At 56.9% G+C, this 24,908-nt stretch overlaps 9 protein-coding genes across 9 annotated transcripts; 1 reads left to right on the forward strand and 8 right to left on the reverse strand.

Annotated features, from left to right (window-relative positions):
* Positions 1-2,238: 2,238 nt before the first annotated feature.
* N657DRAFT_204085 (uncharacterized protein) lies at positions 2,239-2,874 on the reverse strand. Its single transcript, XM_062786206.1, has one exon. It carries the CDS (start codon positions 2,617-2,619, stop codon positions 2,284-2,286), a length of 336 nt encoding a protein of 111 aa, XP_062651065.1. The 5' UTR covers positions 2,620-2,874; the 3' UTR covers positions 2,239-2,283.
* N657DRAFT_203771 (uncharacterized protein) lies at positions 2,874-9,573 on the reverse strand. Its single transcript, XM_062786205.1, has 3 exons — positions 9,081-9,573; positions 3,719-9,019; positions 2,874-3,658 (listed from the first exon to the last, which is right to left on the reverse strand). Exons 1-3 carry the CDS (start codon positions 9,361-9,363, stop codon positions 3,129-3,131), a joined length of 6,114 nt encoding a protein of 2,037 aa, XP_062651066.1. The 5' UTR covers positions 9,364-9,573; the 3' UTR covers positions 2,874-3,128.
* An 876-nt stretch (positions 9,574-10,449) lies between these two features.
* N657DRAFT_567028 (uncharacterized protein) lies at positions 10,450-12,787 on the reverse strand (the record flags this gene model as incomplete). The annotated part of the gene is made up of 8 exons (XM_062788476.1): positions 10,450-11,442; positions 11,499-11,651; positions 11,727-11,809; positions 11,859-12,081; positions 12,143-12,149; positions 12,217-12,353; positions 12,409-12,591; positions 12,677-12,787. The coding sequence occupies 8 exons, from the start codon at positions 12,785-12,787 to the stop codon at positions 10,450-10,452; spliced, it is 1,890 nt and encodes a 629-aa protein (XP_062651067.1).
* A 1,218-nt stretch (positions 12,788-14,005) lies between these two features.
* Positions 14,006-14,721, reverse strand: N657DRAFT_565114 (uncharacterized protein; the record flags this gene model as incomplete). The annotated part of the gene is made up of 3 exons (XM_062788336.1): positions 14,006-14,373; positions 14,449-14,486; positions 14,543-14,721. 3 exons carry the CDS (start codon positions 14,719-14,721, stop codon positions 14,006-14,008), a joined length of 585 nt encoding a protein of 194 aa, XP_062651068.1.
* A 487-nt stretch (positions 14,722-15,208) lies between these two features.
* On the reverse strand, positions 15,209-16,767 carry N657DRAFT_653559 (terpenoid synthase; the record flags this gene model as incomplete). The annotated part of the gene is made up of 6 exons (XM_062794420.1): positions 15,209-15,511; positions 15,679-15,712; positions 15,770-15,859; positions 15,914-16,342; positions 16,414-16,598; positions 16,738-16,767. 6 exons carry the CDS (start codon positions 16,765-16,767, stop codon positions 15,209-15,211), a joined length of 1,071 nt encoding a protein of 356 aa, XP_062651069.1.
* A 331-nt stretch (positions 16,768-17,098) lies between these two features.
* On the reverse strand, positions 17,099-18,760 carry N657DRAFT_204732 (uncharacterized protein). Its single transcript, XM_062786207.1, has 2 exons — positions 18,535-18,760; positions 17,099-18,473 (listed from the first exon to the last, which is right to left on the reverse strand). Exons 1-2 carry the CDS (start codon positions 18,652-18,654, stop codon positions 17,430-17,432), a joined length of 1,164 nt encoding a protein of 387 aa, XP_062651070.1. The 5' UTR covers positions 18,655-18,760; the 3' UTR covers positions 17,099-17,429.
* A 668-nt stretch (positions 18,761-19,428) lies between these two features.
* On the forward strand, positions 19,429-20,918 carry N657DRAFT_611781 (WD40 repeat-like protein). Its single transcript, XM_062790373.1, has 4 exons — positions 19,429-19,538; positions 19,623-19,670; positions 19,757-19,872; positions 19,934-20,918. The coding sequence occupies exons 1-4, from the start codon at positions 19,536-19,538 to the stop codon at positions 20,679-20,681; spliced, it is 915 nt and encodes a 304-aa protein (XP_062651071.1). The 5' UTR covers positions 19,429-19,535; the 3' UTR covers positions 20,682-20,918.
* A 14-nt stretch (positions 20,919-20,932) lies between these two features.
* Positions 20,933-22,551, reverse strand: N657DRAFT_677940 (soluble quino protein glucose dehydrogenase; the record flags this gene model as incomplete). Its single annotated transcript, XM_062796028.1, has 2 exons — positions 20,933-22,156; positions 22,213-22,551. The coding sequence occupies 2 exons, from the start codon at positions 22,549-22,551 to the stop codon at positions 20,933-20,935; spliced, it is 1,563 nt and encodes a 520-aa protein (XP_062651072.1).
* Positions 22,552-23,368: 817 nt separating this feature from the next.
* N657DRAFT_653563 (aldolase) lies at positions 23,369-24,444 on the reverse strand (the record flags this gene model as incomplete). The annotated part of the gene is made up of 3 exons (XM_062794421.1): positions 23,369-23,383; positions 23,435-23,909; positions 23,975-24,444. The coding sequence occupies 3 exons, from the start codon at positions 24,442-24,444 to the stop codon at positions 23,369-23,371; spliced, it is 960 nt and encodes a 319-aa protein (XP_062651073.1).
* Between the last annotated feature and the right edge of the window lie 464 nt (positions 24,445-24,908).

The following is a 24,908-nucleotide window of genomic DNA, read 5'->3' on the forward strand; positions in this document are numbered from 1 at the left end:
ATGCCCATGTCGTTCCAGTAAACAAGGCCAGATCCAAACGCCTGATCTTGCACTCAATGAAACATCTGTGCCAGCACGGAATTCACGTGTGAGTGTTACTTGGGCGAATCGGGTTTGGAAAGTCCAGGCAACAGCATGCTCGGTGCTCCTACCTCTGTACTCGCACCTCGCTCTGTTGAAAGGGTAAGTCGAATGGATGAATTCTTACATACATTATTTTGGGCCGCCCTAATAGTTTGCATGGAGCGGTACCTGCGAGCCTTTGAAGGGATCCTTCCCAAACTTGAACTTCGCATGCAACTCAGGCTGCATCGCTGCAGTTTCTCCGAATTACTTGCTGAACCATACCTGGTTAAACGCACCCTAACATCCGCATCACGTCGGCTTTGTCGACGGCGGTGCTATAGGTTCCCATGTTAAGTTCTACGGAGCACTCTGGTCTCGCACGGGCACGCATTATACAAAACAAGGCTCCGCCAATCACGCAAGCATTACCAGCAACTCCCTCAGCGACACTAATGGGGCACGCCACATGACTCGCTCTCCCAAGATGGCCTCCTCCCGGCAACGTCGGCCCCTTCATTCGCAGCTACAACGGCCTGCCGAATTTGATGTCTAAACGCCAATGGCCGTCGCGTTTGTACCCACAGCTCCGACTTGCACATCATCCTATAAAAAAGCCCCCCCAAACCATGTCACGCAGGGGAGGAAGAGGGTGGGGATGGACGACCCAGGAGGGTGGAAATGGCGTTTTGCAGTCAGCACCCTAACGGCGGTTGTTGGTAGATAACCCAGGTATCCGGATGAGCGCGCGCCCTTTTGCCTACTGGGGCTGAACGTCTTCTAATCCCGACAGGTCGCAGGAGTGAGAGCTCCATCTTCCTTTCAAGTCTGGTCTTTTGCCCATAGGGACGCAAACCCAAGAGAACCAACCACGTGTGCGAGTTTCGCAGTTGATGCCTTGAATCCGAGAAGATGTGGGGAGGCGAGGCTGAGGGACTCGGTAACATGCTTCCTGATCTCGCAAGTCGCCGAAACCATAGGGCTACTTCTGGCCTCGCGGGTCTGTTGTACGACCACATTAATAGAGCCTCCCCCTAACTGTGACACGATTTGACGCCAATGGCTCTGCTCACGAGTCGTTCCTTGCCGTGGTACAGCGACCAGGCAGTCCGCAAGGCATGTGAAATGGATCCGAGGAGGCTCGGAACTGTGCTTTCGGCCCCGTCGGCTGAATCCTATTCTCCAGGCCCCAATCTCCCTTTCGGGAGGCTTGGCTCGATTATGATCAACTTTGGCACCCTGAGCCAGTTGTGAGTGAGTATCGTGTACTCAAGCACACAGAGTCAGTTTCTTGGGGGAGCCAATGCGAGAGTTAACGTTAGCTCCTGCCGTTTCTGTGACGAAGGCGGATGGGCTGTTCACGCGTACAAAAGTTCTCTGGGCTTGAGCAAAATTGCTGGTTGCAAGGGACCACGACGAGTCGTCGTGGCTGTGTCTTCACTTTGCAATGGGATACAGGCAAACCTGGCATATCGTCTCCAACGCACATTACCTTGATAATCAGTAGATTTTGTGAAGATGTTGAACGTATGGACGATAGAGGGTATGAAACGGAATGGATAGCCATTCCTTAGACTGGAGATACGCCAATGCAAAAGAGCTGAGTCCCCATGGGCTTGACTTCAGCGGAACCCAAACTAGAGGGGAACACATCGTTTTCCATGCCAATAACGTTATGTCGTCTTGTTCAGGAGGTGTGCTTGCAAGAAAGGCCACATTCAAGGCCCTAAAAAGAACCATGAAGCTAGCTACCCCGTCATGGGGAACGTTTTACTCCTGCTGAAGATGACAATGCTCGAGGAGAACAGAATAACCAGACGAGAGTGGAAAGAGGTGGCGGTTTGCTGGCGCAAACCATTGGACCTATGCTACCAAAGAAGGCAAACCAGCAAGCAGCTTGATTCGATCGTAATACCAAGTCTGCAGAACACTCGAAGAGCTAAAAGAAACATTAAAGCAGCACAAAATCAGATATCGTCCGAAACCGACTCCCAATTCATAGTCCCTGAGCCCATATTCTTGAGAAGGCACCAGCGCAGAAGCACGACTTCAGGGCGATCAAACCAATTCCTTCACATATACCATACACAATGTCCATTCGCGGAACCACTCTCCTCGCAGCTAATGTAGGGATGGCCATCAATCCTGTCATTCAGGCAGCAGGCTAGCACTTGAGGACCTTCAACGTCCCCATACTAAGGGATATACGATACAACTCATCTATCTCAAGTAGTGAATGACAAGATGCCCACAATTTAAGACACGTCCCATGCATGGAACTGAGGCTTGACATGCTACCTGAGCGTTATCATATAACAGTTTGCCATGCTCAGTGTAAGAGTCCGCCGGATTGGGATAACCAGTCAGTCCGAGAACTCCTGAAATCCCTCCGTACAATACAGGTTGCTCATGATGGCATTTTTGTGCCATATGCGTACGACGGAACAAGGCACTATCTCGCACCGACTGCCAAAGAGATACTCTCCCGCATACCGCTTTCTGTATAGCAAACCCTAGCAACAGATATCCTTTCACCACAGCGATACAGCCAGCCATCTTGAACACTCCTTCGGTTGCTTGCCTGTTCTACAACTATCACGATCCATTTGATCGACAAACTCTAGATCAGCAAAGTGAATCAACCAACCAACCAACCAACCGCCCCAATGCCAGATCCATCTCCCCACCTCACTCCTTAGCAAACAAATGACTCGTGCCATGCCCCTGCGAAGAAAGAAGGTAAATAATACAGAGCGCGAGAGAGAAAACAGTGGCCATGCACCTGTAACGTGTAAAAGTCTTCTTTCTTTTGTTCCCCGGTCAACCACCTCCCAATTTCCCAGATTCGCATGCCATGGTACAGTCAACCCCCTTGGTAGCTCCCCTGTCCAAGCCAAGAAACAAACAGGGGCCCCTCCTGCCGGAAAACCCTTCACTCTCTCATCAGGCAAGGATATCATCCCACGTCACTCCCGAATGAGTATGGCCCCTCAGAAGGATCTCCCTTCAAAACACCTAAACCCTCACGACCCATCAACCTCAACATGTCAACACGCGCACACAGCTCATTGCGCACCAACCCCAACCCCACCACCACCTCTCGCTCTCTTCCCTCCTCTCCCGCCCTCACCCTGCCCGTCCGGCCCATCCCTTGGCCTCTTATTCCCAGCAGCAGCAGCAGCAGCACCACCACCACCACCAGGGTTAAATTCCCCAGCATTGGGATTCAGCCCGCCAGCAGCGCCGCCTCCGCGCCCACCAAAGCCGCCACGGCCGCGCGCTCCCTGACCGCCGCGGCCCGGCCCGGCCTGGTACACGCCCCGTCCGCCGCGCCCCGCACCACCGCCTCGGGGCACAGGGATGCTGGGTCTCGGCTGCTGCTGAGGTTGCAGTTGCTGTGGCTGTTGCCCGGCTGCCACCGGTTGCGGGAGATTGCTGGCTGCAGGAGCCGGGGCACCGAAGGGGTTGCTGGTGGCTGTTGCTGCGCTAGCCGGCGTCGGGATCCCCATGCCCGGCTTCGTAGGCTGCGGCAACGCGCTCTGCGGAGCGGGCGCCGCGGCTTTGGATTCCTCTTTGACGGCGGGTGCAGCTGAAGCTGGTGGGTTGTAAGCATGAACGTGTAACGTCATTCTAAGCGGGGCGTTTGAGAACCTACCTGAAGGGGCCTGGCCTGCAGGCGCCGCCGGCGAAGTCGCTGCAGCGGGAGAACCGGCGGTCGCAGGTTGGACAGCAGCGGCCGGAGCAGTTGGCTGCGCGGGAGGCGCTGGAGGCTTCGCGTCCTTAGCAATGTTCCAAACCTCGATCACCGGCCTCTGCGGTGTGTCCCTAGCCGCCGTCTCGACCACCGCGATCTTGGCCAGGGCTGTCTTGTGCTGCCGATCGAGCATGTTGAGACGAAGCGCCGATTTCTTTTCGGCCAATGATGCCGCTTGTTCTCTTGCAACAGTTACCTTCTGTTCGCACTCGGCCTTCATTGCGGCTTCAGTCTCCTCCTTCACCTTTTTCGTCTCATTGGCAAGCATCCTCTTAACGTTAGACTTGACAATGCTCGAAACCGTGGGGTTTGTGGCGACGAAGTCCCGAATCTGCGCATCGTTCATGGTGTTGAGCTCTGTCGCCGGAGTCTGTGGAGGCTGCGTCTCGGACGCCTTCACAGGTGTCGAAGGCACTCCGTTCTTGGCAGCCGCCGTCTGCTGTTCGGCCTTGATGATGGCCAGCTCTTGTTGAAGCCTGAGTTCGAACTCGGCTTGCATTTTTTCGCGTTCCTCTTGAGCTTCCTTCTGGATCGCCTCCTTCGATTCCGAGAGCTTCTTGTTCAGAGCTGCTTTCATTTTGTCGGACCGCTGCTTGATGATGCTGTCAGCCTGATCCTCGAGCTCCTTGGCCTTCTGCTCGAATTCAACAGCCCTGGCTTCGGCGGCCGCGAGCTTCTCCTCCAAGGCCTTGCGCTCGTCATCCGCGAGACCAGGGGCTGTCTGAGCGGGTGCGACGGTAGAATCTGTCATTACAACCTCACCGGCGTTTGCCGGTGCCGCTTCCGCAGCTTGCGCTTGCGCCTGGTCACGCTCCGCGATGGCAGTCGCAAGCTCAGCCTTGAGCTGCTCAACCTGGGCTTCCGTCGCAGCCTTCTGGGACGAGACTGTCTCCAGTTCCTGTCTCAAGTTCTCGAGCTGCTGGTTGAGCTCAGCAACCTGGGCGAAATCAGAAGGAGCTGCAGATGGTTGCTCAACAGCCGGGGTGGCTGCCGCTGCCTGATGCTCCAGCGCCTTGTTCTTCTCTGTGGCATCCGCCAGCTGTTGCTTCGCTGTCTCCAGCTCCTTCTCCAGGCCGGCCACCCGCTCATTGACCAGGTCGAGGGTAGTCTGGAGCGTGTTCTTCTCGGCATTCGCCTCGTCGCGCTGGCCCTTCATGTTCTTGAAACGCGTCTTAAAATCATCGGCAAGCCGCGACCTGGTGCTCTGCCACTCGGCCGTCTTGGCCTCCAAGGCTTCCTCCACCTCCTTGACCTTCTGCTGCAGCGCCTGCTCGGACTCCTTGAGAGCATCCCGCTCGGCCTCAAGACTCTCGATAGTCGCCTTGAGCTGCTCCGCTTCCTGAGGGTCAGCCTGACCGTACTTGCTAAGGATCGACTCGATCCTCTTCTGCAAGCCTTCACGAGCCTCCTGGAGCTGTCTGATTTCCTGCTCCCTGAAACCCTTGTCGACCTCGAGCTCCGCGATGCGGGCCTCGAGAGGCTGGACCTTGGCCTCCAGCTCCGTGATCTTCTCAGACTTCTGCTGGAGCTGTGCTTGAGCACGCTGGTTCTCATTGCGGAGAGTGACGTTGCTCTCGCGAATGAGGTTGAGTTCGTTAAGCTTGTCCATAAGCTCCTTGTGGGTGAGGGAGCTGCGCGAGCTGTCGGCGTGCGCCCTGCGCTCCTGCTCAAGTTTGAGACGAGCCTCGTCAAGCTGCGATTGTGAGTACTCGAGTTGCTGCTGGAGCCTCTTCGCCTCTTGGAGCTTGATGTCGTATTGCACTTCGAGGATCTCCTTCTCGCGGCGCAAGTAGTTGTTGAGCTCGCGCAGACCTTCCGTGGCAGCGTCGGCAACCGAAGGCGGTGGTCCCTCGCCATCCAACTGAGTCCGGTTCTGTTGCAAGGAGATGATCTGGGCCGTGACGCTGTCAAGTTGCTGGTGTAGGAGTTTGTTCTGCGCAGCAACATCCTCCCGCCTAGCCTTAATCTCCGACATTTCCTGCTCGAGCTGCCGCCGCCGCTCCTCCCAGGAATGTTCGCTCTGAGCGAGAGAAATTCTGGCAGACTCCGCTTCTGCTCGCCATGCAGCTGCCTGAGTCTTGAGCTCGTTGTGTTCAGCCCGAATCTTCTGCAGGAGTGTGGCAGCTTCCGCATGCTTGACAAGTTCCTGCTCGTAATCCTGCTGAGCCTTGGTGGCGATCTCAGCCTGGGCGCGCAGGTCTTGCTGATGGAAGCGCGCGGTCTCCTTGTATCTTTCTCCCTCCTCCTTTAGACGCTCAATCTCATTGTTGAGCATCCTTTCTTTTTCTTCAAACTTCCTTGCAACGTCGCTTTGCGAATCCCGCAGCATGTTGAGCTCGTTATTCGAGTTCGAGAGCTCGGCCGTGAGTGCTTCGACACGTTGTTGCAGCTCGTTGATGGAGTTGGTCTTTGCCTCAAGCGCCGCATCCATCTCTTCGCGGTACTGGTTGTGAGTCTCGTTCAGGCTGGTCAGCTCCTCTTCCATGTCCTTGCTCAGCTGCTTGAATTGCTCAGCCTGTTGCTTAGCATTGTCGAGCTGAACAGTGAGCAAGTCCAGGTTGTTCTTGAGCTCCTGAACTTCGTTCTCCAACTCCTCGATACGAGCTTGAGACTCATTGTCGGCCGTTGGTGGTTCGTTGACAGTCCCTGGTCTGGGTGTTGGAAGCGGACGGAGGCGCTCGGCGCGCTCCTGCGAGTTCCGCAGCTCGATTTCCAGTTCTCCAATGCGAGCTTGGAGGTGGTCACGGGTCGTCTTGACTTGAACATTCTCCTCCTTGATCTGACCGATCATAGAGGTCAGTTCATCAATCCGCTTCTGGAACTGCTGGGCGTCAAACTCCTTTCGCAGCTGGATCTTCTTGCCCTCTTCCACTTCCTCAGAGAGCCTCCGCTTCATGGTCGTAAGTTCGCTTTCGAGAGAATCAATCTGCGCCTGCAGTCTACGCTTCGTCTCGGATTCGGAAAGCTCACGCTCGTTCAAGAGCGACTGCTGACTGGAAAGCAGCCCGTTAAGCCTCGTCTTCTCCTGCGCAAGGCTCTCGTTGTCCTGACTGAGACGCTCCTGGATAGTCTTCCACAACGTCTTTTCAGCCCTGAGGTTGGCGTTTTCGCTCCGCAGGCTCTCAACCAAGCCGCGAGCTTCGACAAGATCCTCGGCCACTTGCTGGGTCCGCATGTCTTGCTTGGCTGCGGATTCCGACAGTGACTGAGCCCTTTTCTGTAGCTCTTGCTTCTCGGTCTGCAAAGCCTTGAAATTCGACTCGAGGATATTGTACCGCTCGGTCGCAAGGGTGAGTTGGCTGGAAAGCCGGGAGACCTCGCTCTGAAGTGAACCCTTCTCGGTGGACAGCTTCTCGATCTGGTCCTTCATGGCGTTCCTGTCGGTCGCCTGGTCGTTCCGGTAAGAATCGAATTGAGCCTGCAATTCTCTCAGGGCCACAGTGAGGCTAGCTTCGTCGGCTTGAGGTGGTTGCTCGATGCTAGCGAGCACCTCGCGATGCCCGGCTTCCCGAGGAAGGCCGAGGGCTTGTTGGATCTCGGCAGGTGTGGCCTTTTGCTGGAGCATCCGGCGGAACATGTCGCGCTCCGTCATATAGCTCTTCATCCGGACCGTGATCGACTGGACTTCGTCCTGCAACTCCGAGACCGTAGCCCGAAGTTCCTGGGCTTCCTCATGGTCTTGAGCCGCCTGTCGTTTAGCAGCCAGGGCCTCCTCATTCTCCATCTTGGTGGCGAGCTCACGGGTGAGTTTGAGCAGCTCCTCGTTCTTCTGTTGCAACTCGAAAATGTCCTTGAAGGCGGTGAACCTCTCGGTAATGAACCGATGAGTGTCTGACATGTCCTCCAGAGCAGTTGCTGCGACCTCGCCGCGCTGGAGCCTCTCGAAGTGCAAGATCTCCTCCTCACTAAGCTGATCCATACCCTTCTCGCTGGCACTGATGTTGAAGAGGAGGACATGGACTTGTGTGCCAAGGTCGCGCACCTGAGTCTGGAGAATCTTGATCTCGGCCTGGGCGCTGGCAGCAGCGCTCTCAGCTTTACGGGCGGCCTTGGCTGCAGCGTCGCGTTCTTGGTAAGACAGCTCCATCAGTTCTGACATTTGGGCCGACTCCTGCCGGAGACGTTCGTTCTCGTATTGAGCTTCCTCGAACTCGGGAATCTTGGCCTCCAGAAGATTCACGGCGTCGTCGAGATCCTCTTGGAGCTTCTGACTCCGCCGTTGCTCTCCAGTGAGCTGTGCCTTGACCTTGAGGAGCTCCTCAAGGGTATCGGTAGCACGCTGCGACGCCCTGCCGCGCATCGATGCGGGGGTGCCAAAAGGAGAGGCTGCGCGAGCCAGGAACGACCCGTTAGCCCGGGGGGTCTGTGGCGCCGAGCCAGCCACGCCATTCTGGGAATCAACGATAGCTTTGAGGCGATCCACTTCTACCTGGAGCTCCTGTGCTTGTCGGCCCGTCTGGGCGTGGTCCTCCTTCTCTTGCTCCAGCTCTCGCCGGACGCGTCGGATCTCTTCGGCGCTATCGTCCTTCACCTGCTCCAACCGAAGCTCCACCTCCTTGAGGCGGTTGCGGTGTGTTTGAGATTGTTGATCTTTCAGCTCCACCAGGCGCCTCGACGACTCCAACTCTTGTCTGAAGCTCTCCTCGGCACGGGCAGCAGATTCCTGCAGCTGTTGCACCTTGGTCAGAGCCTCTTCTGCCTTTGACTGAGCCTCCTCCAGTCTCTTGCGAAGCTGCTGCTCCGACCGGGTAAGCGATTCGATGGTGGATAGGGCGTCCTCATTCTGGCGTTGTAATTCGGCGATTCGGGCACCCTTTTCTTTACGGATCTTGAGGCTCTCGGCCGTCTTCGTCTTAAGCTCGGCATCGTACCAGTCGTTGTTCTTCTTGGCAAGTTCGAGCTCCTGCCTGAGGGCCTCTTCCCGGTACTTCGCAGAGTTTGCTGCGGTCTGTGCGGTCTGCACAGACTGATTCAGCGTTGTGATTTCCTGGTTGAGCTTCAGAATCTTTTGGTGTTGTTTCTGCAGCTCTTCGGAGAGGCTGGCGTTTGCCGTCGTCTTGGAATCGACGATTGCTAATGTCTCGCGATTGGAGGTCTCGAGCGACGCGATGCGGGCGCGGAGGGTCTCGATTTCGGAAAGTGATGTTGTTCCAGACGACTTGAGGGTCTGGAGTTCGTTCTCAAGAGATCGGCGGGCAGTTTCTGAGTTCGCAACAATTAGCCAAGATCAGCAGGATAGGATAATGGCTAAACGCAGACTTGCCTTCATTTCGCAATTTCTGCCGCAAGTCCTCTACCTCCTTGAGGGCCTTTTCGCTGGTGCTCTTGAACTGTACGCATCGCGACTCTGCGCCGCGGATGGCAGCTTCGAGTTCGACACCGAGCTGGAACTTGTCCTGTTCGATATCTCGGAGCTTGGTCACAATTGCACCAAGTACGATTTTGACCAGATCGACTGTTGGCGCGGTGACGACCGCGTCGAGATCAACCTGTGGCACGCCGGCGTGTGCCGACAGGTAGCTCAGGTCTACCTCGACCGCCGCCATGGTGGTCCCTCGGTGTCAAGCTCTCAATGCATAGACGGGAGATGGATAGCCTGGTCGGCGATGGCGTCCGAGTTGAGTAACGGAACGAGTGAAAAATCGGTGCGATTCTTGACTTAGCAAAATCGCGCGATTGTTGGCACTTTTTCTTTGATGTTTGGAGAGGAATGATCAGAGATTGACTGAAAAGCCTTCTCGCCGGTTGGAGCTGTTTTTGGCAGGAAAACAGCCCAGCCGCGAGCTCTTCCATTGCGCGCGGCTCCAATCAGCCATGGCAAGTTGGGAACGGCTGCTGTGGGGCAGCGAGGCAAGGTTGGCGGCGGGACAGAACCCGGACGTGGCACCTGGTCTGTGCGCAACTGCGACTTCAGCTCAAGCTCCAGTCTCAGGTTTCAGCCTCAAGCCAGTCTCGCCAGTCTCCCCTCTACAGTAGATATCGACTGGTGCTCATTGTTCTTATGGTGTACTTGCCTACAATCATTCAGTTCCACTGCCCAAAGGCATAACTTCGAATTGCATTCCCTCCTATATATAATCATCTTCTTCCTGAATAGTCGCCAATTTACCTTTCTGTTTCTTCTACTCTTTGGTTCGCCAGCCTCTCCCATCCCACAGTCACTGGACAAGCTGAACGCACAAGCTTGTGGTGATACACAGTTCTCGTTCAAGACATCTTCTCTCATTCGGCACATCCGGAAAGGTGACAGCCTCGCTTGCGTGTACCTAAATCTGGTTTCACCGTCCATCCTGATAAGTGACAATGTCTTTTCGGTATCACAGTGGCAAGTCCATCGTCTCAGATCAGTGAGACAGCTTGGGGAACTAGAAGCGGTAAAACGGGAAGACGTCACCGTGGCTGGACGGTCAGATGCATATTTTGCGGCGGGAGTGCAATCTGGCGCCCCATGGCCCTCTTCTGACAATGCACTGCTAAAGTGGCTATTAAGAAAGCTTACAGAAACAGTTGTACAAAAAGCTGCTACTCGACACCGTCCCCGGAGAACAACCCCTTCCCGGTATATGGCCACACATTGCTCGCCCAGTTGCCGCGAAAAAGTCCTGGCAGCACAAAATACGCCTCAACTTTCGTCACCTCTGCGGCACTCCATCTCCACCAGCATCCATTTCATGGAACTCTGGCACCGGTCCCGAGTGCCAGGATGCCTGCGTGTGTTGCTGCTGCTGCCCGTACATGGCGGCGCCACCAGAAGCAGGAGGAGGAGGAGGAGGCGGCGTGCCAGCATGGGACAATTGATACCCCTGCATCTGTTGAGGGTTTGGCGAAGGAGCCGGCGAAGGAAGCTCCGGCCGGTTCGGGGCGGCGTTGTGAAACTGCGTGCCTTGGCCCTGCAGTTCCGACAAGTTGGGAGGTGGGGTCGCGTACACGGCGCTCTGGCCCTGGAGCTCAGGTCTGTCGGGAGCTGGAGCACCTTGACCGTAGAGTTCTGGCGCGTTTGGCGGCGGTGGGGTACCAGATGCCTGGCTGTGCAGCTCCGGGCGGTTCGGCATTGGCGGGTATAGCGAAGATTGCCCGTTCAGCTCGGCTTGGTGGTTCGGAGGCGGGGTGTAGGCGGCCGTGTTGGCAGAGGCGGGTGAGACGGTGTCGGCTCGTGGAGGAACGGCGGCAGCCTGGAGCGTGCTTGGGGCCGGGCTCGAAGGTGGTAGCTCTGAGGCGGCGACGACCGAGTCGCTGGCTAGCTCTGACTTGCCGCCGAAGGGAGTCTGAGGAACGGGCGGGTTCTCAGGCCCAGTCCCTGTCTCGGGGTTTCGCAGCGACTCGGCTTTGTTCTTCCTGATGTGCCTGAAGACAAAGAAGACGATAGCTCCGATCAGAGCCAGACCACCGACAACACCAACCACGGCCCCGACGATCAAACCGGTGCTGGGGCCGCTTGAACCCGTGTTGCTCCCGTCAGTAGAACCAGCTGTCCCGTTTCCGCTGGCACTACCGCTGGCACTTCCGCTGGCGCCCGTCTGCCTTGCAACGCTCGAAGCGGCGGTGGGGAATGTCTGTTCCACAGAGTTCACGACCCCAGTGGCAGTCGCTGACCCGGCAGCAGCGCTGCAATAGAAGTTATAGACCTGGATCGCTTTTAGATACTGGTGCAAAATAATGGGATTGTCAGGGGGGTACTCACGTCCACAGCAGACGAAACATCATCGACGGCGGTTGAAGCGCACTCGTACTTGACAGAGGAAGTGATGCTCTTCAGGATCATGCTGGCCATGCCGTCTTTGAGACACGCGCACGAAGCGAGCGCCTGCGGGCCGCTGGGGCACAAGTATGTTTGCTGTAGGCACCTGTCAGAAACTGTGGGCTAAGAGAAACAGTAGCTCCTATTTCGCAATGGGCTGGGGCTGCTTACCCACTGAACCGCCTCGCTCAAACCCTCCTGGGCACATTTTGCAAGAGAGCTGTACTGGGGCAAATCCGTGATGAAGTACGTCACTGTCTCGATCAGCAGCTGTTCGGGATGGTTCCACGAGCTTCGACTCACTGTCGCCAGGCGGCGGAGAAGGCACTGGGAATGCAGATGTGCCGGCATTTAGACCACAGTACGCGGCGAACATGGCCTGGGCGGACGTGATATCGGCCAAAAGTCCGGAGCACGAAGACTTGACCCTTGAGTTGATCTCTGAGCTGACCATCACCGAATTCTTATTCTTGTTGCAGGCACAGTCGGCCAAGGCAGGAGCGTCCGTCGGACAGAACGTGTTGGTCTGGTGGCCACAGACGTTAGCGGACTGAGTATGAGCCTCACAACTCCAAGATGCCACATACCATTGACCTGTCTGCTGTCAGCAAAGAGCAAAGTGGTGGCCGAAACCACGGGGTAAGGTGTGCGGCCAACTTACGCCACAGCGTATTTGAGGCCGCTTTGCGCGCATTCGGCCATGTAACTGAACTCGGCAATCTCTGTGATCAAAACCTGTACTGCGGTTGGAGTCGCAAGCGTGATTGTCGCGGTCGGATCGCAATACGCGCTTAGAACCTGGCTGAGAGTCAGCGCAACCAGCCTGCCATGGACAACTCCGGACCTATCGTACCGTCTGCACCGAGGACTGATCATGGCTTGCTGCATCCCCGCAAATGTTGCTGACTGAGGCTGCAACCCTGGAGGAGACGGAGGCGAGGTTCTTGTTCTTGGTGCAGATACATGACTGGAGCTCGGGGGCACCTTCGGGGCACACGCTATATGTGTTGGACATGACGGCGTAGCTGATGGCACTCTGTGCGCAGGGCGCCTGGAGAAGCACAATGCGATCAGTGATGGTGCTAAAGCGCGACAGAAGGGTCTCGAGAGATTGTATGTACCAAAGCGCTGTATATAGGCATGTCGGTCACATATTGGAGGATTTCCGCTGCCCTGGCCGAGGCGATAATGCGCAAGGCCAGAATGGCCATGGGGAGGAGCTTATGTCCCATCGTGGTGCCGAAAACCAAGGAACGAAGAGGGAGTGTATGACAAAGGTCAACAACGACACTAAACGAGAGGACAGCACGGTGGGAGACGGTATCGTCCCAGATGCCACTTTGGACTCCGCACCGGCCTCGAAGTGGTGTAGCAAGGACCGTGACACGAAAAAGGGAGGGAAAATGGCCCAAAAAACCGTGTCGAGGTGGTCTCTAATGCGGGAGGGGACCAGCTCAGGCGGCTCCCTCCAGCCAGGGTCGCCATGGGATGTGCATTCGCCCACAACGTCCCCATGTCGCGAAACTCTTCCGGAAGAGGCATGGCTAGCGCAATGAGTTTACAAAATATGGATGCAAAGCGCACAGGTTTCTTTGGATAATTATGTCCAAGCCATCAACGGAGGCTTGGAAGTCCCTTGGCGTTGTGATGCCCTTGAGAGGAAATGGGGGTTTGGACCCCTGGCAGCTGAAGCTTGGCGTCAACCAAGGGCAAATGAGCCAATGAGCATTGGAGAAGAGCTGCGGAGTCAGCCAAAGATTTGGGGTCTGGGCCGTGAAGGGCTGAGCTGGGCATGCAGCGCGAGATTGACCGGGATACGTACCTGGGGAGTTCTGTGTACGTGTACGGATGTACCTTACACAGTAACTGTAAGTTTACGGCCTCGAGAGATGGCCTGTGTTTGTCTTCTCCAGATCCTCACCATATGATAAAGAGCCAACTTTGCCCAAGGTTAAGAATTACTCCCAGCAGTGTTGATGTAAATTGCTCAGGCGCTGAGACCTCGTCCTTCAACTCCCGTTGCCGCCCTGGCTGCAATTTCCCAGTCTCAATCTGCGCACGTCAGCCGCGGCGCAACTCGAGGCCGCGGCGTCGGCTCCCCGTTTCATCGCACCCGACGCGAACCATGCAAATTTAAATCCGCAGTCCAGTCTTGGAGTAGTTCGACACGCGTTGAATTGTGCAAGGCCATCGAAGCCTCGCGAGCAGCATTGGAGGATTTGAGCCCTGCGATACTCCGTCCGGATACAGATGTACTGACGAGCACAGGAAATTGGCAAACAGTCTTCAGGTCGTTCTCGAACTGCCAGAAACGTCAGCCTTGACATTCTAACCGCCCCTCTTCACATATCCAACTTTTGAATAACGGCCCACTGTGATCATGTGCCCTGACAAAGAGCGAAAACAAAACCAACCTCGCCCACCAAGATGAAAGCTGTAATTCGGCACCCTCAAGACGCTGCCTTCTCCCCACTCCCCGCACCCTGGCTGACGTTAGAGCCTGGCAGCGCCCGAAACCTCGCCACATCCAGCGACAGCCTCTCGCCCATCCAGATGGCCCTCTGGGTATGGTTCCTCAGCTCCCTCTCCGCCTCGGGCACGTCCGTCTCGGTGGTGTTGGGGTGGATGAGCACCGAGAGCGGGCCTCGCCATACAGCCAGCCAGGGGATGAATGCGCCGAACTGGGCGGGCGTAAACAGGTTCACCTCGAACATGGCGACTGGGTGGGGCCCTACGGGCCGGTCCCAGAATGTGTATATGCGTAGCTCGGGGAACTCGCGGCGGATGCGCTCCCAGAGCTGGCGGGCGTATTGGGATTCTTCGGAAGAGGAGGAAGATGGAAGGTCAGCTGTGGGCATTCGGTTGTTTGGAATGGGCTTTCTACGGCACCTACGCTCGGGATTGGTTTGGAAGTAGTAAATGTGCACGTCGCTCGGAGAGGTCAGTTCAGGTTCGTCCAGTCAGGTGAGTACGGCAGGTTGACTTACAACCCGCCCCTCCGGCCATTGTCGAGGGGTTCGGTAAACGTGTCGTATGCACTGCTGAGGATGCCGGTTTGTGGGTTGCGGTAACTCTTGCCATCCTCAGCCCGCTCTTCGGGTAATGGCGGTGCGTCTTCGTAACCGGCGAGCGGGGAGGGGTAGTCAAAGCGTAGTGAGCTTGCCATTATGGGTTGCGCTTAGAGTTCCAATGAGCCTGAGATCGGATGGAAAGCAAATGAGTTCGTGGTGAGAGCACTTGTCCAGGTATAAAACGACCTCGAAGCTCCTTATCTGATGAGGTTGAAGTCAAGACGTCGGCAGTTTGTAAGCAGAGGCCCACACCTGGCGAGGGAGCCCCGCATTTACACACCCTCGACGGTGTACAATACTGTCACTGTCATGAAGTGATCTGATTTAGCCTGGCATGGTAAGATTCATTGACAATAATGTGGTATCATCCGAGCTTGTCCGGGATGCTTCAGTGATCCCTGAGCTAAGTCTCGGTTTTCTCGCTCTGCCTCCCTGTGCCGTCCCCAGATCCAGGGGCTCCGGCCCGAGCGTCTTGGCGTCTCGGCTCCGAAGCCGCGGCGCCGGATCGGCGGACGTATTGGGCCGCCTGCTCTGAGATATTGATCGCAGCCACGAAGACCCCACGCTCTTCCCTCGACCCATTTATAACACGACCACGAACGAGCCGTCTTCTCGCATGTCCTTGAGTAGTCCATACCGAGGGCTGTGAATGGAAAAGTTGAGCACGCTCGTGGCGATGGACTGGTAGGCCTCAATCAGCCGCTTGACCTGGGCTGCCGTGTCAGGCCTTCCCTCGGCTGTTACCATTGCCTGAAGAGCCGAGGCGTTGCTATCAAAACACTTAATGCAGTCGTAGATATCCCGAACCATACTATTCGTTGCACCTTCCAGGCCTGAACCCAACGACCGCATGATGATGGGTATTAGGTTGCTAAACGCACCGTCCTTTCGATAAGAGGAGTTAGCTTTGTGCCATCTCGAGAGAGAAAGTCGGACGGACAGCAAATTGCACACGGTGTGGATAATTCGCAAAACATTGAAAGCTGGGATGGAGGGTACGGGCTCAGGACCGCGTCCGGCAGGGCCATTGGACAAGCAAGCTGAGCACCCACCAGTTCCTTTTTGAGCGAGAACAGCTCGTTGATCCTTATGTCGAGGGTCAATGAGCCGCCCAACTCCTGAAATGCGTACCAGAAAACTCACAGAATAAGGAGCTTGTTGACGCTGAGACCCATAGCTGCGAATTCCTCCGACTCGAGAATCTCACTCCAGAGAGATATCCCGTTGAGAATCCTGCAACCAGTCAGAAGCCAGTTCGACAAGACCTTATGCATATGGAAATCTCACTTGCAGAGGACCAACATGACGTCCACTGAGGACGTCTTCAACCGCCACGAGTAAAAGTCCTCGACACTCGGCACCTTCCCAGACACCCTCCATTTATACTCCGTCACACACCCCTCCATATACTCCCTCAGATGCTTGAAGAGCAACGACCTTTGGTCTAACCCGCAGCACTCCCTGAGCCGTCTACCCACTTCAGCAAAGCTCCCACACACCTTGGTCGGCGCCTCAGGGGCCGCCCTTCCAGCCTGGCCATCGTCCAAGCCCAAGCAGAACCTCACAAAATCCACAGACTGCTGGCAGTACTCCTCGGCGGCGAGCCCGCTATCTTCACTGGCACCCGCGCCATCAATGACGTCGTCCCACAGGAAGAGCCAGACGCAGTAGAAGGCCACCGTTTCCAGCCTTTCGTACGGCGCTTCGGAAAAGACACTGATGAGCAATGGGATTAGTGAACATGAACGCCTACCTAGCACTCTCGCCGGGTAAGGGATACAGCATACCCCGAAGCGAAAAGCCCGAGATCAGCCGCCTTGACCTTCGCCAGCACTTTCTCATGGTCAATCAGCCCTTCTAGCCGGCCATCAACGGCTTGCTTGACCTGTCCATGGCACGGGTTGACGCCCTGCTTCCACGAGGCAAAGGCGGGCCAAAGGTTAGGGATGTGAAGGCGTTGGCCGCGGAGGCACTCAACCGCGGGAGCAGAAGTAGCGTTTTCTGGCTGGATTTCCATCGTCAGATTCTTGAGGAGATATCGGGCGGTTGGAAGTCCCCACTTCACAGCTGCATTTACGAAGTCCCCGCTTCATCTCAGACATGCCACTCACTTTTGCACGCCACAACACACAAGAACACATCGAGTAGGCAACGAAGCAAACATCGTCAGTGCCAGTCTACTTAGGAAGTAAGTATTGCGCATCGATAAACTAGACCAACCGTCTACACGTCTAGGTTGCACCCTCTATTCCGGCCAGAGCAACAAGCAATTCGAGCAAAGGCTCGTACACACCAACCCCAACAAAAACCCCTTGTGGGTGTTGCCTGTCCGCGCCATGTCGTACATATGCCAGGTCAACGCCAGATGCCAATGCAACAGACCACCAGCCATAACAGCAAGGAGAAAACCATGACGGGAGAAGAAACGAAGCTGACTCGAACCGCCCCACCAAATCCCCTCCAACGCCCCATGTATGCAAATCCACACAGGTTTGGCCCCATATCCATCTGCCATGCCATTGCCAACAGGATTCGTTGCGAAGAGGGCTCTGCTCGTCGAAGCAAAGAGACCAATTCCAAGCTCATATGCGTACAGCTAGGGGTGAAATGAGAGAAAAGAAAAGAACACGGGAAAGCAAATGTGCAAAGCGTCAAAAGGTGCGGTGCAGCGACGTGGCGGCGTAACAATATATAGTACATCTGTAGGTATAACAGGTCAAGCGAGGTTGATGCTTGCTATAAGTCGACATTCGCCCTAGCCTGGATGACTTGGCCGGCAGGAGCGCGATCGGCTCGTCGGTGATCAAGCGCTCTGGCCCTCGGCGGCGGGCGGGACGCTGTCGGTGCTCTTCTCGGGCGTAACTGCGTCGAAACCGACGCCCGAGTCCTCGGTGTCGTCGTCATGCGCCGTGTTGACCGTCTCACCCGTCGTGGCATTGACGAAGCTGTCGCCCTCGACAACGACCTCGCGGTTGCCGATGCGGCGCATCAGCTCGAAGAAACGCGAGTTCTTGAACTTCTCCGAAGTGTTGTCGGCGACCGCATTGACAATATCGACGGCAGCGCGCGCGAGCTCGTCGTCGGATCGGCGCTTGTCCTGCTCTTGCGCCATCTTCTCTAGGTTGGCGTCGATGACCTCCATCTCGTCGGCCGTAGGGGGTTTGACGTCCGCTGTGGTCTCGACTCGCGGCCCATGCTCGGCCATCCAATTGTCTTGTGCCTCGGCGAACTCGCTGTTAGCGAGCTTCTGCTTCTCGGTCCACTCGGCGAGCTCGGATTCAAAGTTGGCATCGTCGTATTCGCCAAACGCGCGGTTGAAAGCTTCAACGTCGATTGCAGCAGCGGCGGTATCTTGTGAGAGAACGGTTTGGGGCGCCTGCTGAGCGACAGGGTTTATGCCTGGGTTCTGGAAACTAAAGAGACCTGGGGATGCGCCGCCGTACATGGGCATAGCGAACGGCGCCTGCTGCATGTTCAGGACCGGGTTCATCGGAGTTATGGTGCCCGCGGGCGCCGGAGCTGACATCGCAGTGCTGGGTCCAGCCGCGCCAGGCCCGAGCTGCATGCCCGAAAACTGGCTCACCCACTCTTGGTGCGAGGCGCCGCCGGTGGCAGGAGACGCCAGGCGAGCAGCAGGAGCGCCAGGGCCGATATGGCCCATCGTCGTTGGGACGCCCGGAACTGGGTGACCAAAAGTTCTAGCACCGGTTGGGTGGTACCCAAGCGGACCGATTCCGTTCATGTCCAGCCCGGGACCGATGTTTGCGTCGATAGCCGCGCCGCCCTGCTGGAAGCTCCCGAAAGCTGCCTCGGCGCCATCGGAGAAGGACGTCTGCGATCGGAAAGCCTGGTGGTACAAAGCGTCAGCGGTCGGTTCTCGCCTCAAAACTAGCACCCCAAGTACCTACGTTCCCAGCGCCAGCCTGAGGCGTGTTGACGAGACGATCTTGGTGAAGCGCGCGATCTCGGTCAACATGGGCCAGAAAGTTCTTGGCGCCGTTGGACGGACCGCACATGCTGTCCGCCATCTTGAAGACGAGTGTAGGTGAAGAGTCGGTACGATGCGATTCAACACGAAGGTCCTGGGCAATCCAAGACTGAGACCGGTGTTCTTGAAGTCGAAGAGAGCTAGGCAGGGAATGTTTCGAAATGCCGAGGTCATCCGAGGTATTGTCAAGTCGAACCGAAACAATGGTTCTGTTGCAGTGGCGTGGTTGATAAGGAAAAGAGGGAGTAAAGACTAAGAGGCATGGTCTATAGACATGAGAGAGCTGAGGCCATTCCAAATCGATCCCGCTTTCTTCAGCTGTTTGGTGCGGGCGCCAAATTTGCCATGAAGCCGTGATATCCTGTCGGTGTTTGTCCGCGGCTCATTCTGAAGGTTAGCAGGACGTTGGACAGGCTTGTGACTGAGGGGCAAGCCAAGAACTGGTTGGACTGCAACCGGCTGGGAGCTCAATACACATATGTTTAGCATCCATTCTGCTTAGCAGTTATTCAGACTGAGACTTCGAACCCCAATCATCAACTCAATTGCTACCTCTATATCCAGTTTTCTTTGCTTTACTTGGCTGTGTGCTCTTGACAGAAACCTTTTCTACACGTACACGTGTACTGTGGTAGAACCAAACCGAGTGCGGGGCCGCACAATGTGGGGCTTCAATGTGGGGCATGGTGAGACAGGTGTGCCCCGGGCCACACCTTGATTTTCTTGCCAGCTCGACAACAACAGGGATGCGCATCACAACTGGATCCATTGTTGGAGCAGCGTCACAAACCTCCAAACACAGCAAACAGAAACCCAACAAACTTGCTGAAGCAGCATTCAGTTTTGAGGATATCAACTCTCGCTTTGTTATCTGAAGACTTCACATACCCAGATACCTGGAATCAAAGACCTGCCGTCACAATGGTGCGCAACGCTCTCCCCCTTTCCTGTCCCTGGCTCCTCAGCGAGATTTCCAACATTCGCACATGCTCACCAAGCTCCATGCAGGCAGCAGGGACACAGGTCATTGCCAACTCTGGCCACGATGACATGATTGTATGTTGCTCCTCCACCATCGCGACTGCCACCAAGGCTTGAAACTACGAAACCAACAGCGGAAGACTGACACTGACGCGAACCAGCACGATGCGGTCCTCGACTACTACGGCCGGAGGTTAGCGACCTGTTCTTCTGATCGCACCATCAAAATCTTCGAGATAGAGGGCGAGACACAGCGGTTGACCGAGACACTCAAGGGGTATGTGTGCACGAGTCTGGCCGAGGAACGAGACATGACCGAGGCTCATCATGACCATTAGGCACGACGGCGCGGTGTGGTGCGTCTCGTGGGCGCATCCCAAGTACGGCAACATCCTGGCGAGCGCAGGCTACGATGGCAAGGTGCTGATTTGGCGCGAGATGAACGGCGCGTGGCAGCGCATCTTTGACTTTGCGCTGCACAAGGCGAGCGTCAACGTGGTATCGTGGTCGCCGCACGAGGCGGGCTGCCTGCTGGCGTGTGCGTCGTCGGACGGCAACGTCAGCGTGCTCGAGTTCAAGGACAACAGCTGGGATCACACCATCTTCCACGCGCACGGCCTGGGCGTCAACTCGGTCTCGTGGGCGCCCGCGACCAACCCGGGCAGCATCGTCAGCAGCAAGCCGAGCCCCAAGTCGACGGGCAACCGGCGGTTCGTGACGGGCGGGTCAGACAACGCGCTCAAGATCTGGGTCTTTGACCCGGCGACCAACGGGTACAAGCCGGAGCGGGAGCCGCTGACCGGCCACACGGACTGGGTGCGCGACGTGGCGTGGAGCCCGACGGTTTTGCAAAAGAGCTACATCGCCAGCGCGTCTCAGGACCGAACCGTGCGCATCTGGACCAGCGACCCGGCCAACCCGCTTCAGTGGAGCTGCAAGGTGCTCAACTTTGAGGCGGCCGTCTGGCGGGTCAGTTGGTCGCTGAGCGGGAACGTGCTAGCGGCTTCGGGGGCAGACAACAAGGTCACGCTGTGGAAGGAGAACCTCAAGGGCGAGTGGGAGTGCGTTAAGACGATCGAGGAGTAGATTACGAGCTGGGACGAGGGGCTTGGGCGTTACGGCTGGAGGGTATTTAGAGCTAATGCAGTTTGTGCATCACTGGGCTGCCTTTTCTTGACCACGCGATGCTAGGCTGGATGCCTTTATGCGTGGGGTGGCAAGGAGGTGACAAAAGAGGCTGGCGTTTTTCATTCTTCAAGGAAGGATTCTGGCTAACAAACTACGTAACTTTGAATCAAGATTCCAGTCCAAACTCATCTGTTTAGACCAACGGCCTCTCAACCCACGAGGGCCAACCCTCCGGCGGCCATCATGAACGCCGTCAGCGAAACTATCAGCCACCCCGCCCCACCGACACCCTGATACCGCAACCCAGCCGTCGCAGCCGCGGTAGACGTGCTGCTTCCCGGCACACCAGTCCCGGTGGATGGCCCAGTACTCGTGCCCGTCGCACCCCCATTGCCATTGCCATTGCCATAACCGCCCGCCCCGTCCCGCATAACGACCCAGATCTCCCCTGTCGCATCGCTCGATACAAACAGCCTCTCGCCCGTGGCATCAAACGCCAGCCCCACGGGCCGGAAACACCCGCCCTGGCCCGAGCACGCCGATACGTCGGGCGCCGTAATCACATCCTTCACGGCCGTGAGGCTGTCGGACGGCTCGGTGGGCTCGCCGCGGTCGGCCGAGAAGGAGACGTACGACAGCTTGTAGCCGGCCGGACTGTCGCGGTTCCAGCTACCGTGGAATGAGATGAAGGCGGCTTCGCCAGAAGCCCGGAACTTGATGTCGAGCGGGGCGGTATGGGCCTGGAAAGTCAGCCGTGGCGCGGTGGTGCGCTGCGCGCAATCCGTGTCGTTGTGTGTGGCATTGTTGTCGAGGGAGAACTGCGAGCCGACGGTGAGGTCGCCGGGCGAGGGGAAATCGGTCGTGTTCCAGAGGGCGAAGCAGCCCGGGTAGCCGTGGTTGGCGCCGAGCGTAGACGTGTCGTTGAGGAAGCCGTGGAAGTTGAGCTCCTCGCCGGGGTTGTCCTCGTGAATATCGGTGGACAGGCGCACGATATTGTCGGCGCTGTTCTCGACCGAGTAGACGCCGCCTGTGAGCGGGTGCTCGGCGACGCCCACTGAGTTTCGCAGGCCCCAGCCGACGAGGAGGCCGTCGGTAGGGTAGCTGTAGGGGCGCTCGAGGTCGACGGCGTTGGAGACGTTGAAAATGGAGATGTTGAAGGCGCGGATCTGGGAGACGCCGGTGGACTCGTCTGCCGCAAGCGGGTCGAGGTTGGTGGCGCTGCCGCGGGAGACGAGCAGGAGGTCGGGCTGCTTCTTGGATAGGAGGAGGGTCCGCGAGACGTGGCCGACCCCAGGATTGGTCATGTTGGTCACTAGGCGGGTCCGATTGCCAACGGTAAGAGCGTTGACGTCGTAGCTGTACCTGTCGACGTTTTCCTGGGTCGAGACATAGATGGTCTGGCCGTCCTCGGACAGCTCAAGGCCATGGTTGAGCTGATATGAAGCTATCAATTAAGGGACACTTCTGTTCAGGAGCGGTGACTGCTTACCTCTTCGTCTGTAATTAGAGTTGTGTTCCTCTTGACGGACAAACAGGTGTCCCCGTCATCTGTGAAGGCCAGGTGCGTGAGTCCCTTCCTGGCCTCGATCACGAGCAGCCCGCCATTGCCGTCAAATTTGATGCTGCGTGGTCTGGAGAGGCCTGTGGCGATTAGTTGAGCCTTCCATCCTGGAGCTACAACCGGCGGGGGGTAGGAGGGAGTCAAGACGGTTGAGCAGGCTTGTGTTACAGATGAGGTGGCTGTTGTCGTGACGGTAGTTTCTTGTGCTTTCACGCCAAAGGCCAGCAGCATAGCTGCTGCGGCAGTTCCTCTGAGAAGGGGGGTCATGCTGTCTGGAGGCGGTCGTGTAAGTCAGAGGGCATCAATTGGGGCCACCATCAGACTCCGAAAGGTGAATATCCCGTCCGAGGCTATGAAGCGAAGCTCGATGAATATGAAGGAATAACAAATGGCTGAATCGGCTTGGACCTCATGCAGATCCCCTGGGCATCAGTTCCTGGCACCCAGCATCGTGAGGTGGCATCCGAGACACGGCCAGGATATGCCAAGGCTGCAAGCAGGGCCACATGCCCGAGCACCATCCAACTCTGTGCTGTTCCTTATGCGGACATCATGGATGTGCATGTCCGTACCTGGTTCTCATCGCCGGATGACCCGGAAGCCTGGCGATGGGGCCTTTACATGCTTTGTGCGACTCGGATATCCCCATCAATAGCGGTTGCCCAGGTCCTGTGGGGTTACTTTCTCAGGCTGGGTGTCGATCTGTACATGGTTAGATCAGGTTCCGGAAGATGGTTGATTTGGTTTGTTCGGGGGCCGCAACAGTTGATGTCATCCGCTAACCTTACGGGTTGGTTGCAGGCCTCGACAGGCGAGAACGGGAAGAAAGAAGCCAAATTTGGGCCTTTCTGGAGATCAACTTCGATGTTGCGGGACTGAGAGGGAGACCACAGAATGTGGGGCATTGGATGCTTGGGAGGAGGGTTGGCATTTGAACCTACAACAAACAGCTAGTACAAAGAGAAGTATCACCAAGACTACCTTAGACATACCATAACCCCGCACGGGATGGGTTTATATAGCTGTGTTTGGTAGCGACAACTGTCTACCAGGCATTCTACCGCTACCCGAGCGTCTATCCTGCCTAGCGGGTGCTTCTCTTGTCAAGGCAGTTCTCCTACATGCTCACTTCAGAAGACCCCGACAAAACCCTTTCAATCGCGGCCACCTCAGCCAGCGACTCCAAAATCTTCCTTTTAGCCTCCTCGCCAGGCGGCAAGTACGGCCTCCTCGGCACCATCTTGCGCTCCGCATCCTCCACACCCGCCCGCGGCGCCGTAAACATGCTGGCAGCATACTTGGTCGCCGCGATACCCCCGCTCTTCAACGCCTGCTCTGCCAGCGCGGCCTTCCGGTGCAGCTCGAGAGCTGATTGGGTCTTGCCTTCCCTGTACAGCTTATACACCTTCACGATTGTCTTGGGGAAGACGTTCGCAAACGCCGCAATACACCCAGCGCTCCCCACGGCCAGCCCCCCGATCAAGAAATCGCTCTGCCCTCCGAACACAGCGAACCTCTCTGGCGGGAGCTCAGCCGCCAGCCTCGTGATCTTGGCCACGCTCCCACAAGTGAGCTTCACGCCGACAATGTTGTCATGCTTTCTCACCAGCCTCGCGATGGTCTCGCTGTGCTTGCCCGTCAGCCCGCAGTTCCACCACCCCAACAACATCAACCCAGAAATGAGACGCACCTATCCAAATCCACCCCGCCGCAAACCGCCGGGAAGTTATACACCACCACGCCCACCCCCTTCTCCCTAGCCACCTCACAAACCTCGTCATAAAACCCGTCCACCACCTCTCCCACCCCATGCACCTTCCCAAAGTACCCCGGCGGCAAAACCAACACCCACTGCACCCCAACATCAACCGCATCCCCAATAAATTCCCTCACCTGCGCGCTCGAGTGCCCGCCGACGCCCGCCATGATGGGATACTCCGGGCCCAACACCTCCCGCGCCAGCGCCAGCAGCCGCTTGCGCTCTTCTCTCGTGAGGAGGAAAGGCTCGGCGTTGGTGCCGAGGATGACGAGACCCGCCAGGCCCGTTTGGGTGCCGAGATAAGAGAAGTAGCGCGCTTGCGAGTCGAGGTCGAGGGTGTCCGAGTCCGGGTTGTAGAGGGTTACCGCGGGGCACCAGACCCCTGAGGGCGGCACGCGCATGTTGGAGGGCATAGTGGCTGGTCTTGCTTTTTCGGTGAGCCGGAGGTATGGGCAATGATAATGAATACTGATGAAGTGTGGGGAATCCGGATGTCTTGAATTGGAGTTTGTTGATGCGAATACTACGGGCAGTGAGAATTAAAGGTGAGGATCAGAGAGGGCGTAAGTGAGCCGAAGTGGGACTGAACTTTGTGCGCCCCTCGTCTCCTCTCCGGTTAGGTATGGCAAGAGGGGCGATCAGGCAACCTTCGAGACCTTCCAGATCCGTAATAAGGATCTGATTCAGTGGGGCTCGAATCGGTCCTCGGGCAAGCCGGCGAAGGCCCGGCGGGGCAGGGCCGACACCGGCTGCGGAGCTCCACGGCATCCGGCTGGCAACCGGGTCGAGCCCGGGAGTATACCTCCCGACTGGATCTCCACCTCCTCAGGCCCCCGGTGTCACATACACGAATCCAAGAGGCTTA

Source organism: Parathielavia appendiculata (genome assembly GCF_033297405.1).
Source record: "Parathielavia appendiculata strain CBS 731.68 unplaced genomic scaffold N657scaffold_2, whole genome shotgun sequence".
Taxonomy (NCBI): Eukaryota; Fungi; Ascomycota; class Sordariomycetes; order Sordariales; family Chaetomiaceae; genus Parathielavia; species Parathielavia appendiculata.

Coding starts and splice junctions, on each gene's coding strand:
- N657DRAFT_204085 (XM_062786206.1), bottom strand. CDS start 2,619: ATGGCTGGCTGTATCGCTGTGGTGAAAGGATATCTGTTGCTAGGGTTT.
- N657DRAFT_203771 (XM_062786205.1), bottom strand. CDS start 9,363: ATGGCGGCGGTCGAGGTAGACCTGAGCTACCTGTCGGCACACGCCGGC. Junction 9,020..9,080: donor GCAGAAATTGCGAAATGAAG/GCAAGTCTGCGT, acceptor TTGCGAACTCAG/AAACTGCCCGCCGATCTCTT. Junction 3,659..3,718: donor TGCAGGCCAGGCCCCTTCAG/GTAGGTTCTCAA, acceptor ACAACCCACCAG/CTTCAGCTGCACCCGCCGTC.
- N657DRAFT_204732 (XM_062786207.1), bottom strand. CDS start 18,654: ATGGCGGACAGCATGTGCGGTCCGTCCAACGGCGCCAAGAACTTTCTG. Junction 18,474..18,534: donor CTCAGGCTGGCGCTGGGAAC/GTAGGTACTTGG, acceptor TTGTACCACCAG/GCTTTCCGATCGCAGACGTC.
- N657DRAFT_611781 (XM_062790373.1), top strand. Junction 19,671..19,756: donor CTGGCCACGATGACATGATT/GTATGTTGCTCC, acceptor GACGCGAACCAG/CACGATGCGGTCCTCGACTA. Junction 19,873..19,933: donor TTGACCGAGACACTCAAGGG/GTATGTGTGCAC, acceptor CATGACCATTAG/GCACGACGGCGCGGTGTGGT.